Source organism: Rattus norvegicus, chromosome 17, assembly GCF_021556685.1.
Source record: "Rattus norvegicus strain SHRSP/BbbUtx chromosome 17, alternate assembly SHRSP_T2T, whole genome shotgun sequence".
NCBI lineage: Eukaryota > Metazoa > Chordata > Mammalia > Rodentia > Muridae > Rattus > Rattus norvegicus.
Window position 1 is genome coordinate 9,085,696 of NC_141550.1, and position 16,193 is coordinate 9,101,888.

Genomic DNA, 16,193 nt, shown 5'->3' on the forward strand with positions numbered 1-16,193 from the left:
ACTGGCCTCAAACTCAGAGATCCACCTGTCTCTGCCCCCTGAGCACTAGGATCAAAGGTGTGCACCAACAAATCTGGTTCATTTCCAAATTCCTATCCAAGAGAAATCCTTGTGTGATAAGCCTGGGTCTAAATAGACCTGGGTCCTTTGGAGCCCTAGAAGCTCCTCCGTGGTTCTGTTAGCTTTATTTGAAAGTGAGTGTATGACGGCAGCTGTGGTAATAGTTGACACCATATGGATCTGCATTTCCCAATCTGAGATCTCACTGCCTGCTGCCACCAGTCGCTCAACCTGTGCTCTCACATGTCTTTCACATGCTGTCTGTTGTCAGTACAGACTTGGACCTTGCTGTTTTCATTAAGTACTGCGGTGTTCCTGTGTTTTGTTCTTAATCCTTGGTGTTTGGGGCTGGAGAATGTTAATTGTAGTCCACTTTGCTACTCTCCAGCTGCAGGACATCTGTCATTCCATTAGGTTTGTTAGCATAGGCAGCATCTCAAGCTGTCCTGCCCGCATGTTAGCATAGGCAGCATCTCAAGCTGTCCTGGCCGCGTTTTCCCCTTACACTTTCTCATCACTGCTTCTTGGGAGGATTCTTATCACACGTTGGCAAGCTGCTTCCTCCCACACAGAGTGCTATACACACACACCTATGAGCCCAGCAGTTGGGAAGCGGAGGCCAGAGGATCTAGAGTTCAAGGCCAGCCTCAACTGTTTAGAAAGACCAATTTTATATGAAAGAGTGAATGCGTGTGCTGGGGATTCCTAGCAGGGAAGAGAGTAGGTGGGAGAACTCTCAGTGGTAAAGAAGAGCAGTCTGTATCTTCAGGAACACTGGTGAACTTGACATAAACTTCTGTAGGCACCGTTGGTAACAACTGCTGCTTTTCTATCTAAACCCTACCACATGTTTACTAACCTTTGCAGAAGCAGACATGGGCTACACTGGCCTGTCCTAGACTGTCACCTTACTCCTATTTCCCCTCAAACATGGACCAGCTTCTGCAGTGCTTAAGCTGCTGCCGCTGCATCACAGGGCTCTGCTTCTTCCCAGCTTTGATTCAGAGGCCTCTCAGCCTGTCTCATCCTCGCCCCGGGAAAATACCCTTTATAATATAAGTTGCCCCAACTCATTGCCAGGGTGCAGAGGCAGAATGTAAGTGGAGAAAGCATGAACTTTGTGCACAGGGCAAAGGAGTTTGTCGTTTGCTGCGGTTTCCACAATCGCTAAATGGAGAGATAGGTGCTGGCTCTCAACAGTACTCCAAGGATGGCCAGGCTTCACGTTCAGTGTGCTTTTGGGTTGAGCATTAGTGGTTCTTTTAGTGTGTGGCCCCCAGAAGACACATCCACTTTTTCTCATCACTGAGCTCTGGAATAAGGAGGCTCTGCCTATCTACACAGACACAAGACTCAAGTGTGCGGTAAGGACCCTGGACAAGGAGAAGAAAAACTGTTCTCTTTGATCATTTGAACTATACCAGAAGAGCCACCAGCCTATGAGTCAGTTCATATTCCTGGTCACTGAGCACTTGCTCTGCAAGGGGGTTGTGCTGTGTAATCAGACTCCAGAATACAAGGGGGCAGGCTCACTAGATTAGAAGACAAATGATGAACAGCCAGCTATCACAAGGCTTGATACAGTGAGCTAGAGAGGTGTCCACATGGCACTGCCAAATAGGCGTATGTGGGAAATGTCCAGGGCCAGTCTTTACCTTTGTGGTGCCCGAGACTCTTACCAGGCTCCGATCTTTACAAGAGGCGTTAATGTGACAGCGGAGGGCAGCTGGAATGGAGGCTGGGGATTGGGATACTTTTCTAGGCTCCTGCTATGTTCTGTGCCTACACCACCCACGCTTACCTCTGGGCCCTTCTCCCTTGCAGCAGGGACCCTGGGTGCAAGGGGCACAAATTTGCACACAGTGGCCTGGCCTGTGAGGCCGATGAGGGTCTGGGCGAGGAAGAGGATAGCAGCTCTGAGCGCAGCTCCTGCACCTCGTCCTCCACCCACCCCCGCGATGGGAAGTTCTGTGACTGCTGCTACTGTGAGTTCTTCGGCCACAATGCGGTGAGTGAGCCTGCCTGGGCAGAGAGGGCTGGGCAGGCAGGGGCAGAGGAGAGACCCCTGATCATGGCAGGGATCGCCATGCTGGGCTTCAGAGTCCTTACACCTACATCTGCTTGCTTCAGCCTGGAGGCACATTTGTGAGGTCGGGATATCTTAACGTGTTATTGGCTGTGTTCTTCTCGTGGTTTCTCTTAAGATTGACTTTTTTTCTTTAGGCAAAAGGAGAGGAAGTGGCAGAGAAAAAGCTATGATTCTGATGAGTATGTATACGTGTGTAATCCCAGAGAAGTGAACGCTTGTGCATGATGAAAGCAGAGTGGAAGCAAAAGGTTCCCCAAGTGTGACAGCCAGCCGAGGTACAGGCCATGAGCACAGATGGCACCAAGGAGGCTCAGATCATGCTGTCTCTAGACAGGGGAGCAGTTCAGAAGTCTCATGAGGAGAAGAGGAGAAGGCTGGCTAGGGCAGGGCAGTTTAGGATAGGAAATGTCGAAGTAATTCAGAATTACTAGTCACCTTTGAGTGAGCATTGTCATCTTCATTTTAGAGGTGACAGAATTGATGTTCACAAAGACTGAGTGACTTACCCAAGGTCATACAGCTTCCAAGTGATGAAGCCCGGGCTCAAACCTGCTTCCCTGGCTCCCCAGTCCTTGGTCACCAAGCTCTGCCCTCATCTTCATACCTACCACTGCTTCGGCTCAGAGTCTACTGAGGATGAAGCCATTCGGCCTTGGTGGCTGATGCTAGAGAGAATAATTATCTGGCTTCTCGCCACATACATGGTGCCAGTGGGTGGGAATGCCATGGGCCTCCCCGGCCCAGGGTGTAATGTCAGCACCTCCCCCTCCCCCAGCCACTCGCTGCCCCGACGAGCCGGAATTATACTGAGATCCGGGAGAAGCTCCGCTCCAGGCTGACCAGGCGGAAAGAGGAGCTGCCCGTGAAGGGGGGCACCCTGGGCGGGATCCCTGGGGAGCCTGCGGTGGATCACCGAGATGTGGATGAGCTGCTGGAATTCATCAACAGCACGGAGCCCAAAGTCCCCAACAGCGCCAGGGCTGCCAAGCGGGCCCGGCACAAGCTGAAAAAGAAGGTGGGTGTGGGGGGGAAGCTCAGCTCTACTGCCTCTCCTCCCTAAGGACTCCCTCACTGAGCCCTAAGACCTCTGGGGTAGGAATAGTGCTGGCTGCCAAAAACCTGGGTATCGCTCTACTATGGGAAGGTCTGAATGAATCTGGGAGGCATCAGGGTCAGGGAAACCCCAGGGGCAAGTAATTGGAGCAGGAAATGTGTCTCCGCCGCAGGCTGCTTGCTGGTGTCCTCCAAGCTGAGGATTTGCTGCTTCCGTCGCCGGTCAGTTATTCAGTCAGCAAGTACGGCCACAAATACTGGGAGCCAAAAAGTAACAGTTAAGTTCTCACCCCGGGAGAAACTCAGTCCAGCGAGCGAGGAGACTGACACAAAAATAGACAAACACATTAGGGTGTGACAAGTACCAGGCCGAGGGAGGTGCCCAGGAGTGGCTTTACCGGAGGGTGACTCATCAGCTGGGTCCCAGGGAATAAGGACGGGCAGCAGGTACAGCACATCCCACCACAGTGTGGTGGGGCCAGTGCCGAACGCAGCAGAGAAGTAGGGCAGGAAGTGGGAACAGAAGAGAGAGAGCCTCAGAGGCCCTGCTGAGGGAGGCATGGCAGCTTCCAAATACGAGGTGTCCCAGAGGGTTGACTCGCTCGGATCTGTATTTTGACTGTAGTGTGATTCAGAGGGCAGATTGGAAGGTGAGGGAAAGAAAACTTGAGTTTGATGCTCCAGGTAGGAAAAGACAAGACCAAGGGGGCAGGGACTGAGACTGGAACTGAGAGGCTTGAGTGAGAGAAGTGACTCCAGTGTGTCCCGGGTGGGAGCCAGTACCCTGACAGTTCTTGTGACTGAGCCAGCAGGCAGTGGCAGGAGACTGGGTGTGGTTGGGGTGAATTGACTCAGGTTCCTGTGAGACATTCTAGTGCAAGTGGAGGTGTGAGTCGAGCAGTTGCCAGCACAGAGATGTAACTGAAGTCATGGGAATGAACCAGTGCTCACTCAGCACGGAGGATAAATGCAGTGAGCAGCTATTCCTAGACAGCCCTGCTGCCAGACGAGCCCAGCCTTGGTGCCTGCAGCTTTATTACTTCACCTGCCGAACCCCAGCTGCGTCTGCTCAGAGCCACACGCAGGAACCACCATCTCAAGAGGTTTGGTCTCACAGCCAGCTAGTTTCAGTTCTTGGGTGGTCAAGCAACCCTAGAGCTCCTAAAGGCAGAAGTACTTCTCCATCTTTCCAGCCCGAGGACAACCAAGATCCTTCTGCAGCCTCAAGTAGTTAAGCAAAAGGCCCTGCTGCTACCTTCAGAGTGGTCACGCTTCCTTTGCTCCCACCCCAGGTTGCCCTCCAGAAGGCATGTTCCACAGCTCCCAGCCTGGTGTGCACTTCTCACCTGTGCCTCTTCCTGAAACACTGTCACTCCAGGGCAGGTTCCTCAGGGAAGTCGTCTACGCTTGTGCTACACCTTGCCCCTCGCTCTGGCCTCCCATTTGCCGTAACTTCTGATCCCAGAGCTCCCCGGAGTCACTGTCCACTAGACCCGAGTCTTGTAGACAGGAACAAACATGCAGAGGTGGTCTCGGTGTTGATCAGAGACTATTGTCCTTTTGCATTTGGCTGTCAGCCCCACTCTGAGGTCCTTCTTACTAGTGTGGCTGCCATCAGGAGTTCATTTTCCCGGTAGGCATGTAGCAATGACTGCTTGTTTTCTAGCACCTTGGGAGTAAAGGCAAGGGTCTTCCTGGTCCCTCATCCCACTTTCAGACCATTACGTCCTTTTCTCGCCTTTAGGCACTAATCCCTGATGCTCTGAAGTTATACTCATGCCTGTGTCATCTGCAACCTAAGATCCGTCCTTCCTTGTCCACCAAGTATTGTCTTCTGACCCTTTCCCTCTTCCTAGGCTAGGCTAGTGCTCACTTGAATAGGCTTACAAAAGTCACTCGCTCACACGGGACTTTCTAGTTCCTTGCCTGTTGCCTTTCTCACACATCAGCTGGGTGGGAGTGGGTCCCCTACTTTGTTGAACTCCCATGTAGCCTGGCTGGCCTACAGACCCCTGTCCCTTTATGCCTTGCCCAGTCACACGGCCCTTTTTCCAGACCTCTGATTCTCCAGCTTTGAGGCTCTCAGCTGCCCTCCCACATTCACTTCTGTTTCTAGCAGGAAAAAGTCACTGGACTACCTCCTCCTCTAAAGGAAAGGTTGTCCTCCTGCCCAGCCCAGGGAGTCCTTTCTTGCTTGCTCAGCCCAGGTTGCCTGCTCTTATTCCAATGCCTTCAGCTGGTAAACTGCTTCCTCAGGTTCAAACCCAGGGATCTGCCCCCATTGTCTGTCGCTGAGCCCACTGCTGAGTTTCGAAGGCATGCGGTTGGTTCCTGCTTTTCTCAGTTTGCTTCTTCTTCCTGTTTGAGTTCATTGTTCCCATTGTCACCTAGCACTCCTCAGTCTCTGCTTCATCACTAAATCCAAGCTAGGGGGTTGGGGATTTAGCTCAGTGGTAGAGCACTTGCCTAGCAAGCGCAAGGCCCTGGGTTCAGTCCCCAGCTCTGAAAAAAGAGAAAAGAAAAAAAAAATCCAAGCTAGGTCTTGGATATATGCCATCATAGATGTCTGCTGTCGACCTTTGACACATGCTCCCGTTTAATCCTTTGGCTCCTTGACTTTTCAGGCAAGCAGGGACAATAGGGTCACTGTCTTCATATTTCTCACCAGCCTCTCTGACCTCTTTCCATCTCCCTTGTGCGTTCCTGTCCCTCATCTAGACTTCGTAGACCATATCTCTAGGGAAGAGAAACCCTCTGGCTGTACTTGACATTGGCATCTCTGAAAACTGTTGGTCCTCCTTGGGCCTCCTGCAGGCACCTCACACTCTGCACTGAGCAAGAAGCTGCCTTTTCTTCTCCACTGTCTGCTCAGTAAAGGTGACCGCTGCACTCTGTTGTTTGACCTTGAGTCATGGCATCGCCATAGGGAAGCACGCTGTGACTGAGGCGTGAGCCTCAGGATTGGACTTCAGTTTGAGGCTCAGCTTGATCACACTTGCTGTACGACCTTGAGCAAATCAGTTAATCTCTGAGCCTCGGTTTTCCATCTGTAAAATGAGAATAACAGGAACTGACATCGTAGCGTATTGGGAGGATGGTGCGAGTGATGCATGGGAACCTGAGTAGAATGCTGCACAGGTGATGTCAGCCCACGAGGTCCCAGGAGCAGCTGTGGTCGTTGGAGATGTTTGTGGATATGTGTCATTTTACTTTCCTGCTCAACACCAAAGATCCCTACCCAGGATGCCCACCCACAGCACCTATGTTAACGCCTTCAGTGGTGAACACTGGGTGCTTCAGGCGCAAACCCAGGCTCCTGCACAGCCTACAGATCTTAGGGTCCAGCTGCTGCTTAGCCTCTGGCTTCATCTCAGCCTTACTTTCTAACCCACCTTCCTGTCTCCCAAGGTCCCTCCACACCACACCTCCCCTGGCAAAACAAAAGCAGAACAAAACTCTAGGCTCCAACTGTACGTCTGCATAGGGTGCTTACTTTTTCCCAGGGTAATTCCCTGCCAGGAGCTCTCAGATGGTCCAGGTGGGTTAAAAGTGCCTTGTACTTTCTGCCCGGTAGCACTTGACACTCACTCGAATTAAGCAGTCCATTTGGATGGCTCTCTTCCCTGGCAGAGTGAAGCTGGGAAACAGGCATGTCTTGTGCCCAGCTGTCCTCCCAAAGCTTAGCCCACTGTCTCTCACTCAGTGAGCAAAAGGAACTAAAGAGTCAGGAGCTTGGGAACCCTGCCTTGCTGATTTACCAGCCACCTAGTTAACCTTGAACCAGTTTTGTATTCTCGCCAAAGCTGAAGTTCCTCATCTGTGTAGACTGCATTGTGGTGCAGCAAGGGCAGTGGTGAAGGTTGAAGGACAACTTGTTGCAGGAGCCAGGTCTGTGCATGTAGCCGCTTTCTTTCAGTGGCAGTGTTTGTAATGAGGAGGTGCTCTCCACCAGGGCTTCTGACACCTGCAGGGCACGAAGCAAACATTCCTGAGTAAAAACGTCCTTATCTATGACAACCAGAAGGTGAGGGAAAGAGCATCCTGCGGTCTCCAGGTGCCATATTATCTGTGCAGATGCTGCCCCAGGCCACTCTGCTTGCTGCCTTCCTGAGAAGGCCGAGTGCTGGTACATGGGGAAGGATACTTGGACCCTCACAGCTGTCCTCAGAGCAACCTTTTCTTGTAAATTACAGACTTGGACATTAAGGTTCAAAGAGAGTCAATGATCAGTCCAGGGGCTCCAAAGACCTGAGCTTCGGTGTGTAGTCAGTGTTCAGTGAGACAGAGATTATATGGCTGCCCAGTGGGGCAGAAGAGCATTCTCTCTAAGGTGATTCAGAGGTAGAAGCAAGTCTTCTCTCTCCCTAAATTCATTTTCCTTTGTCTTTCCCTCAGTCTGCAAGTCACCTGGAAATAGGTGAGGTGGTACTCCACCACAGCCTTCCCATGAAACCCCTAGGCTCTGTTAGCCTCTTGTTACCTTGGGTTTAGGTAGAGAAATTCGGGTAACAGCCCACAGATGAATTTCCATTCTCCTGATTCTAGTCTGTTGAAGAAGGTTTACAGGAACCAACCTCTTGGGACCGGACAGTCTCTTGGGCTCAGGAGCTGCTTTTATACCATGTGGTGAGGGCCCTGTCTGTCACTAATCATGGCTGTAGGACACACTTTAGATGTAGGCTTGGATATGTGGGGCTGGCCTAGCAGTGAGAGACCTTTCTAAGAGGTGCCCTCTTCAGGAGGACATGTACAGTCAGCCACTCGCTTGGAGCATCTCAGCTCCTACATCTTCCTTCCTTCAAGACTGTGTAAGAGCACATCTCCCTGCTGCCTACAGGGTCGAGGAGACGGCCTCTCAACAGCCTCTCCACGCCATGCACCCCATTTGTTCTTTAGTCAACGGTTACTGTCTCTGCTTGGCACATGAGTCCACTGGGGTCTAACTGGGGGGTAGACAAATTCCTCAGGCTCATACTAACCCATGCTCAGGAAGCAGATCCTAGCCTCTTAGACCCTAGAGCTGACACAGGCTTGTAAAAAATACACTGTCCAAAGCTACTCTCAGGAGCTTACCTGTTCTTCTATCCCGAGACTTGATATCTGTCTGCTTTCATCACTCCCTCATCCCTATAGGGTTGTGAAGATCATGGGCTTCTGTCTTGAGCAAATGGCAAAGCCAGGTCCCAGGCTGACGTGTCAGGTATCACGCTGTATTTGATGGGTAGCAGCCCTCTGCTGAAACTGTGTCTTCTGTTGGCAGGAAAAAGAGAAGGCCCGGTTGGCAACAGAAGCTCTGAAGCAGGTGAATCGTGTTTCTGGAAGCCAGGAGCCAAGGCCTGCCAGGGAGAGGCTCCTAGAGTGGCCTGACCAGGAGCTGGACCGAGTCAGTAGCTTCTTGAGCAGCCGCTTGCAGGAGATCAAGAGCACCGTCAAAGACTCCCTCTGTGCTAGCTTGAACATGTGTGAGCTCGGGATGGACAGCAGTGGCTTTAAGGAGGGGACAATGGAAGCTCAGACCCTAACCCCTTCAGACCTCAGTGGCTCCTCTCAGAAACAGCCTGACATCAACCTTGACCTGTCCCCTTTGACCTTGGGTTCTCCTCAAAGCCACACATTACAAGCTCCAAGTGAGCCGGTCCCACCATGGGCAGAAAGGAGAGACCCTCACCCACCATGGACAGAGGTGAGGGGCCCCCCTCCTGCTATCCCTGAGAATGGGCTTGTAAGAAGACTCAACACTGTGCCCAACCTGTCCAGGGTGATCTGGGTCAAGACACCCAAGCCAGGCAAGCCAAGCTCTGAGGAAAGTCCAAAGGAAGTTCCCATTTGCAAACAGGAACGGTCTGAGCCTGTGGCCACAGGTGGGAAGCCAAGGAAGAGCAAGAGGCAGGGAAGTCAAGCAAAGAAGACTGAGGCAAGTCCAGCCCCCTGGCCTCCAGCCAACCAAGAGGCCCCCAGTGCCAAGAGCCAGATGTCTAGCCCCAAGCAGCCAGGCAAGGGCCCAGAGCCTGCCAAGGCAGGCAGTGCTGCAGAACCTGGAGAGGGGAGCCGGGGGAGCCGGCCAGGACCCATTCAGGCTGCCAGTCCCAAAACTGACAAGAAGGGTAGTTCCTGGCAGAATTGGCCAGGCGGGGCCAGGGCACGGACTCTGGAGCAGGAATCTGAGCAGATCCCCGGCCCAGCAAAGCCACAGAGCTTGTCCCAGGGCAAGGGCCGCAGCCGCCGGAGCCGAAACAAGCAGGAGAAGTCAGCCTCCTCCTTGGGTGAGTGCATCAGGAACCAAGTGGCTGAACCCCGACTCCAACCAAGCCGTGGGGTGGAGGGCAGTCCCTGTATATGGGCAGCAGCGCTCCCAGCATGACCCCAGAGGCCTGGCCATAGGCACTGAGCCCTCCTGGCTGTGTCTTCCTAGACGATGTGTTCCTGCCCAAGGACTTGGATGGGGTGGAGATGGATGAGACCGACCGAGAGGTGGAGTACTTCAAGAGGTAGGTTGGGCTGCCTGCTTTTCCCAGCTGAGGGGAGTCATGTCCATGCCCAAGTCCCACATTGTGTCTTGAGTCGGAGACACAAGTCTCCATGGGGTTTCTCACTGTCCTTCCACATAGCCTGAACCCAGGGAGCCCCTTGGCAAGACGAGCACTGGAAAGGTGCAAGGCGTAGAAAGGAGCTTGGTCAGCATCCAAGAGCGGGGTTTCAGTGTAGCCCTGGTGCTCAGGAACTCTGTACATAAACTAGGCTGCCTCAGGCTCACAGGGGTCCCCGGAACTGGCATTTTACTGGTACTTCTGTTCTAGTGGGCCCAGCTCTAGGAAAAGTCCAGAGAGATGCAGCCCAGTGACTGGTGCCATTAGAGGCATAAGGGTGTGACGAGGCCACTGGGTGGGAGGCTTATAAACCAACCTGGGGTAGAGGTGAGACCAACAGGAAATCTGAAGAATAAGACTGAGCTGAGCTCAACAGGGACGGTGAAAGGTGTCTGTAACAGTGGGACGCCATGTACAGAGGCTTGAAGGGAGAAGAAGCCAGTTCAGTACAGCGAGGATAAGGTAGAAAGGATGGCCAGTTTGTATCTCACAGCAGTTGTCTTCATGTGTTGTCCCCTGGCCTTGTGGACAGCAGTTCTCTAGCCTGTCAAACCCCGACACCTGGAAGCCGGTGTCTGTTGAAAGCTGACTCGTTTCTTTGTTAGCATCTTGCCATTATCACCCAGGCTGCCTCTGACTTATGGCAGCCCTGAATGCTGGGGTCACATCATAGCTTCCAGCTGGTTTCTGAGTAAATGGAGCATGCTTGTCCAGAGGTGGGGTCCAGGAAGGACAGGAAAAAGCATCTTACTTTATTTTGCCCATATTTCCAAAACCTAATAGGTTCTGTTTGGATTCTGCAAAGCAAACTCGTCAAAAAGTTGCTGTGAACTGGACCAACTTCAGCCTCAAGAAAACCGCTCCTAGCACAGCTCAGTGAGGTAGAGACCCCAGCTATCACCTGCACCCGCCTCTTCCATGCCGTGTGCCCCTCTGAACCACACTGTATGATGGCTCTGGGTTTTGGGGCTTATGGCTTGCTCGCCCTGCTCTCTGCACCCCTGTAGCACCACATCTCCACATTCAGTTGCTGATGCTCTGCTTGTGTCCTCTCTGTGGCGACTCACCAAGGCCTCTGTTCTTCCATCAGTCCTCCCTGGTTAGGCCCTCCCTGAATCTTGCTTGCTGCTGCTTCTCTTGAAGGTCAGCTTCTTGAGATGTCTTTACTGGGGCTCAACCTCCCAAAGTGTCCTGGCAACAGTAGATGTCATGGAGCTAACCCATGAGTGGGCACTGAGCGTATGTCCCACTTGATTCCTCAGTGCAGAATATGCCTTCCCCCTAAGCAGCATAAAAGACCAGCCCTGAGGGAACAGTGACAGACAGGTGAACTATAGCATGACCTTTAGGGCCATTGATAAATCATGGCGGTGTTGTTGAGGAGTCTTCCCCAGTAGCACAAGTTCCCGAGGAACTAGGAGCTAGGCTGTCTTTTGGGAAGAGACTGACCCACAGCAGCTCTGGCCTGCGCTCCAGCCACTCAGCAAGCCCCGTTCTCTGAACTACTGACCACTGGATGATGTTTTGGGGATAGGTGCCCAAAACTGGAGAAAGCCTCCAGGCTGAGAGAGCTTTAGTGCAGAAGAGATAGGCGGCTAACATACAATATTGGGGCCCAAGGCTCTTCAGTTCTGTGACCTTTTTTAAAAAAAAAAAAAGACTTATTTGTTTTATATATATAAGTGCTCTATTTGCATGTACATCTGCAGGCCAGAAGAGGGCATCAGATCTCCTTACAGATGGTTGTGAGCCACTGTGTGGTTGCTGGGAATTGAGCAAGTTCCTTTGGAAGAGCACTCAGTGCTCTGAACCTCTGAGCCATCTCTCCAGCCCCACAGTTCCATGTCTTAACTTTGTGCTTTTGTGCTGTGTATCTGGATCAGGATTTTTTTTTTTTTTTTTTTTTTTTTTTTTTTTTTTTGTCTGACAACTGCATAGCTGCCCTTAGTACAATGGGAGATCTGATCTCTGTACACATACTCTGAGTCCTTAGTACAATGGGAGATCTGACCTCTGTACACATACTCTGAGTCCCTACCTGACCTGACACTATGCTCCCGTGTTCTTTAAAAATTCCTCAACAAGTTGAAGCGGTAAGCTTCCTGGACTCTGACTAACTCCCCCTGGGCAGTACTGAGGCCTGACGCCAGGGCAGCGTCCAGAGCTGAGACTCCCTGTGCTAAGCATATGTTGCCTCCTAGTTAAAGTTGCTTCCTCAGTCACCTCAGGCTCCCTGTGTTTTGAGGGGTCTGGTCCTTTGCCACTTCAGGATAAGTGCACCCCAAGGCCACTCCTTCCTGAGTGTACATCCTGGAGCCATTCCATCATCTTTCAGGAAGGCCCAGGAGGCTCAGTACTGACACAGCCTCCGGACCCAGCCCAGAGGTCTCCTTGAAGCAGAGCAGGAGTCTGAATACAGGGCTGGCCTCCACTGCACCTGCAAGTGGGAGAACAGCTGCCAGCAACCAAGCTCTTCTCAGCCCCGCCTCACACAGCTGTGCTGCGGGAAGGGAGGGCCTTCGTTCTCTCAGGCCTGTCCCATATGTTGACAGGACCTCATGACTGGGGCTCTGTCCCTCACCAGTTTTAAACTTTATTTTCTACTGAAAAATTTCCTCTTTTCATCCAGGAAATCTGTTGCTTGTTTTTAGTCCAAAAAACAAAGCTAATACTGCATATTCCCACTCACCAGGCCCAGATGCAGCTGGGTTCTGGGCAGAAGCTGGAGATGTAATTCATAGGGACCCAGAGCCAGCAAGGACAGCAGGGGTGGGGAGAGGGGCCTGGTACTCACTGATCCTGCCCTCTTTGTCCTCTCAGCCCTACCCAGGTTGACTTCTGCCGGTCACCTCAAGCCTCAGCTCAGGCTGCAGATGTAGTTCTCACGTGCCCTGCCACCTGTCTCGACCTCCCTGCTCCTACCACCCTGACCAACCAAAAGCTGAATGGACGCCATGCTGTGCTGGGGCCTTTGAGGATCTCAGCAGAGCCGCTTCCTGGTGCTATGCAGCCTCCACTCAAGAGCCCAGGGAATGGGCTGGCCTGGGAGCCAAGGGCTGGTGGCACTGCTGGCCCAAAACTGCTCTCTTTGTGTTTGGTTTCTGTTTTGTTTTGTTTTTTTAATTCTTTACTTTTGATACTGTGAATATCTTTCATGCAGAAAGATAAAGCAACATTTGGACACAGAGTTGGTGTGATTGTGATTTGCTGGTCTGAATGGGGAGCGGGAGGGCTATATGTACTCAGAAACAGGTCTGCCTTAGTCACCATCTGGAGCAGTATCTGCACAGGCAGTCTGTTGTAATTCTCACTTAACCCTTAGAGTCCCCAAGCAGTCCTGAGTGCAACTGACAGCCCACCATAAAGGAGATGGGGGCTAAGGCTGTGACAGCAGAGCGACTGCTAAACTATCTGGCTGGGCCCAAAGGCTGTGGCTGTGGTCACTGTCTAGGCCCTGCCTACTATTGAGAGGACTAAGGTACATCAGCCTCCGACACTGTGTGGGCTGGGTAGCTCAACATTGGAGAGGCTGATCCATGGGGCTAGATTCAGTCTAGTGCTGAAGGGCTGGACAACTTCTGGAGAGCCATTGATCTATCTTTCATTTTTTTACTTTTTTATTTTTATGTATGTGAATGGGTGTTTTGTCTGCATTTATATGTATGCACTACATGTGTACACTGCCTGTGGAGACTAGAGAGGGACATTGAATCCCCTCGGACTGGAGTTACAAATGGTTATGAGCCACCATGTGGTTGCTGAGAATTGAACCTGGGTCCTCTGGAAGAGCACAGTGCTCTTAACTGCTCTCAAGAGAGTCCCTAATTTTTTTTTTTTAATATTTATTTATGTAATGAATATGAGCACACTGTCGCTGTCTTCAGACACACCAGAAGAGGGCATTGGATCCCATTACAGATGGGTGTGAGCCACCATATGGTTGCTGGGATTTGAACTCAGGACCTCTGGAAGAGCAGTCAGTGCTCTTAACCACTGAGCCATCTCTCCAGCCCCCGAGAGTCCCTAATCTTTAGTCCACATTGAACGACTGGAGAGGCTAAGCTCTGATGTCAGCAGCAGTAGCAGCAGCAGAGTAGATGCATCCACCACGAGGTATGACTGAAAACAGGCAGGCAAAAACAACAACCACTGAGGAAAGGACAGGCCTGTTCTGGGGGAGTGTCTTCACCCTTTAGTTAGTCCTTCCGGGAAATGACCTTACAGGTTCACCCAGCGGTGTGTCTAATTAAGTTGGCAACCAAGATTAGTCCCTACACTTAGTTTTCCCCTTTGCAAGATGACCGTGTGGATGCAGGTTGAATATAGTCTTCTACATATGTATGAAACCAGGTCTAGGGAAGGCCCTGAGGCCTTTACAGCCATGCACCTGTAGCTCTAGCCAGTTGAGAGCCACCCACACCATACCAACATACCTGGAGCAGTTAAGAGCAAACACCTTTGATGAATTAAATCTGATTGTCGAGTGGGAAGGAATATGTGGCCATTTGTAGATCTGAAAACAAAACCCGTAATCAACATCTGTAAAGCCAAGGAATCCACTTCCTCTTCCCAAATCCTGTTTAATGTAGTAGATTTACTAAAAATGTCTTACATATACTATGTCCAAAAAGTCTTTTTCTTTTTAAAGATCTATTTTATGCATGAGTGTTTTTGCTCACACCATAAGCCTGGTGTCCAAGGTCAGAAGAGAGCATTGGATTCTACAGAACTGGAATTACAGATGTTCATGATTCACCACGTGGGTGCTGAGAACCCAATGTGGGTCTTCTGCAAGAACAAATGCTCTAAACCAGGTGGGCTCTCCAGCCCCGCTAAATGCCATTCTTTTTTTTTTTTTTTTTTTTTTTTTTGTTCTTTTTTTTCCGGAGCTGGGGACCGAACCCAGGGCCTTGCGCTTCCTAGGTAAGCGCTCTACCACTGAGCTAAATCCCCAGCCCCTGCTAAATGCCATTCTTAACCAAGTTTCTGCTGGCAATGAAGTGTCTAGAGAGGTGTGCGCTGCCTTTTGTTAAAGTGGCCTCCTACACAAGTGGCTAGAACCTGCCCCTTCCTCTCCTCCCCCAACCCCCTTCCCCATAGGACTGGGTGACAGTTTCCTTCTAAAGAAAGGGAGCAGGAGCCGGATCACAGGCTCACAGTTCCTGTTTCTCAGCCTGTTCAGTCCTCAGGGAGAGGAAAGTAGATGAAGCCTTTTCTCTATCGCATAGCTTTGTTTTTCACACTTGAAGCAACTATCTAAAAATTCCAGTTGTGGGGCTGGAGAGATGGCTCAGCGGTTAAGAGCACCGACTGCTCTTCCAGAGGTCCTGAGTTCTATTCCCAGCAACCACATGGTGGCTCACAGCCATCTGTAATGGGATCCGATGCCCTCTTCTGGTGTATCTGAAGACAGCTACAGTGTACTTAGATATAATAAATGAATAAATCTTTAAAAAAAAAATTCCAGTTGTGGCAAAAGTAAAAGTCTGGTCAAGTTTAGACCTGGTGCCCCTATGTCTCTTGACATTCCCCGCCCCACAACAGAGTAACTGCCATTATGAATTCCAGGGGGTTGTTTACCTTAAGGTGAGTTCTTACTATGTAGCCCTGGCTGGCTTCAAACTCAGATCTGCCTGCTGGGATTAAAGGTTCATGCAACCACCTGGCTTTTGTTAGTTTTTTTTCTTTTACTTATTGCTTCTTCACATCCTACAAGAGAGGCCGCTTGCTATGAATATCACGAAAATCGATTTGCACCACCTTTGTGATGATTTCATGCTAGTATTATGGTATACACAATCCCAGCACTCATGAGGCTTAAGCAGGAGGATCGCCACAAGTTTGAAGCCAGGCTTGGCTGCATGTCAAGACCCTCTCTTAGGGGGAAAAAAAAAAAAAAAGAATCCTTATATTTCTCCCAATCTCCAGACAAGTGAGTTCTCTTTGGCACTACAGGGTGATCAGCACTCCCATTACAGATAAAGACTTGAGAAGAGGCAGCCAGCACTAGCTCTGTCTTTACTCCTTAAAGTTGGACAACCTGGGCCCGGTGTCCTTTTCTCTCAACCTCACACCAACCCCTGAGATCTCTATGCCCTAAGGAATTTGTGTATTTACTGTCTACCCTAAGCCCCTTTCCGGCTCTCCTGATGGTGACTTCTCCACTTTCTCTGTAAACCCAGATCCAACGTCTCCTCTGTGCTATCTCTAGCTTCCCAGGCAGTCAATCTGAGATTTATATCATTTACATTATTTTACCAAGGTTAAAAAACACCTTGGCCATTATTTTACATCCGTCCCGTCGTGTTACTTCACGCAGACGAGGAATCATTCTGCGAGCACCGCCCACGAGGAACTCGCATGCAGGGCTGGGACTCCTGGTCGCCAGAGGGCGCAGCGCTCCC

At 51.1% G+C, this 16,193-nt stretch overlaps 1 protein-coding gene and 1 long non-coding RNA gene across 10 annotated transcripts in view; one reads left to right on the forward strand and one right to left on the reverse strand.

The window, feature by feature from the left end:
• The window catches only part of Fam193b (family with sequence similarity 193, member B), a 32,481-nt gene extending 19,505 nt beyond the window's left edge, over nucleotides 1-12,976 (forward strand). For 7 of the 9 annotated variants that reach the window (XM_087591311.1, XM_087591306.1, XM_087591310.1 and 4 more), the window contains 6 exon segments: nucleotides 1,885-2,068; nucleotides 2,925-3,164; nucleotides 8,463-9,465; nucleotides 9,615-9,690; nucleotides 10,573-10,670; nucleotides 12,610-12,976. In XM_087591311.1, coding sequence (XP_087447437.1) covers nucleotides 1,885-2,068; nucleotides 2,925-3,164; nucleotides 8,463-9,465; nucleotides 9,615-9,690; nucleotides 10,573-10,669 — 1,600 coding nt within the window. In that variant the 3' untranslated portion in view covers nucleotide 10,670; nucleotides 12,610-12,976. 9 annotated transcript variants of the gene reach the window in all.
• On the reverse strand, nucleotides 6,711-8,475 carry LOC108348505 (uncharacterized). Its single transcript, XR_015641458.1, has 2 exons — nucleotides 8,276-8,475; nucleotides 6,711-7,166 (listed from the first exon to the last, which is right to left on the reverse strand). It is a non-coding gene; the product is annotated as an uncharacterized LOC108348505 (long non-coding RNA).
• Nucleotides 12,977-16,193: the final 3,217 nt, after the last annotated feature.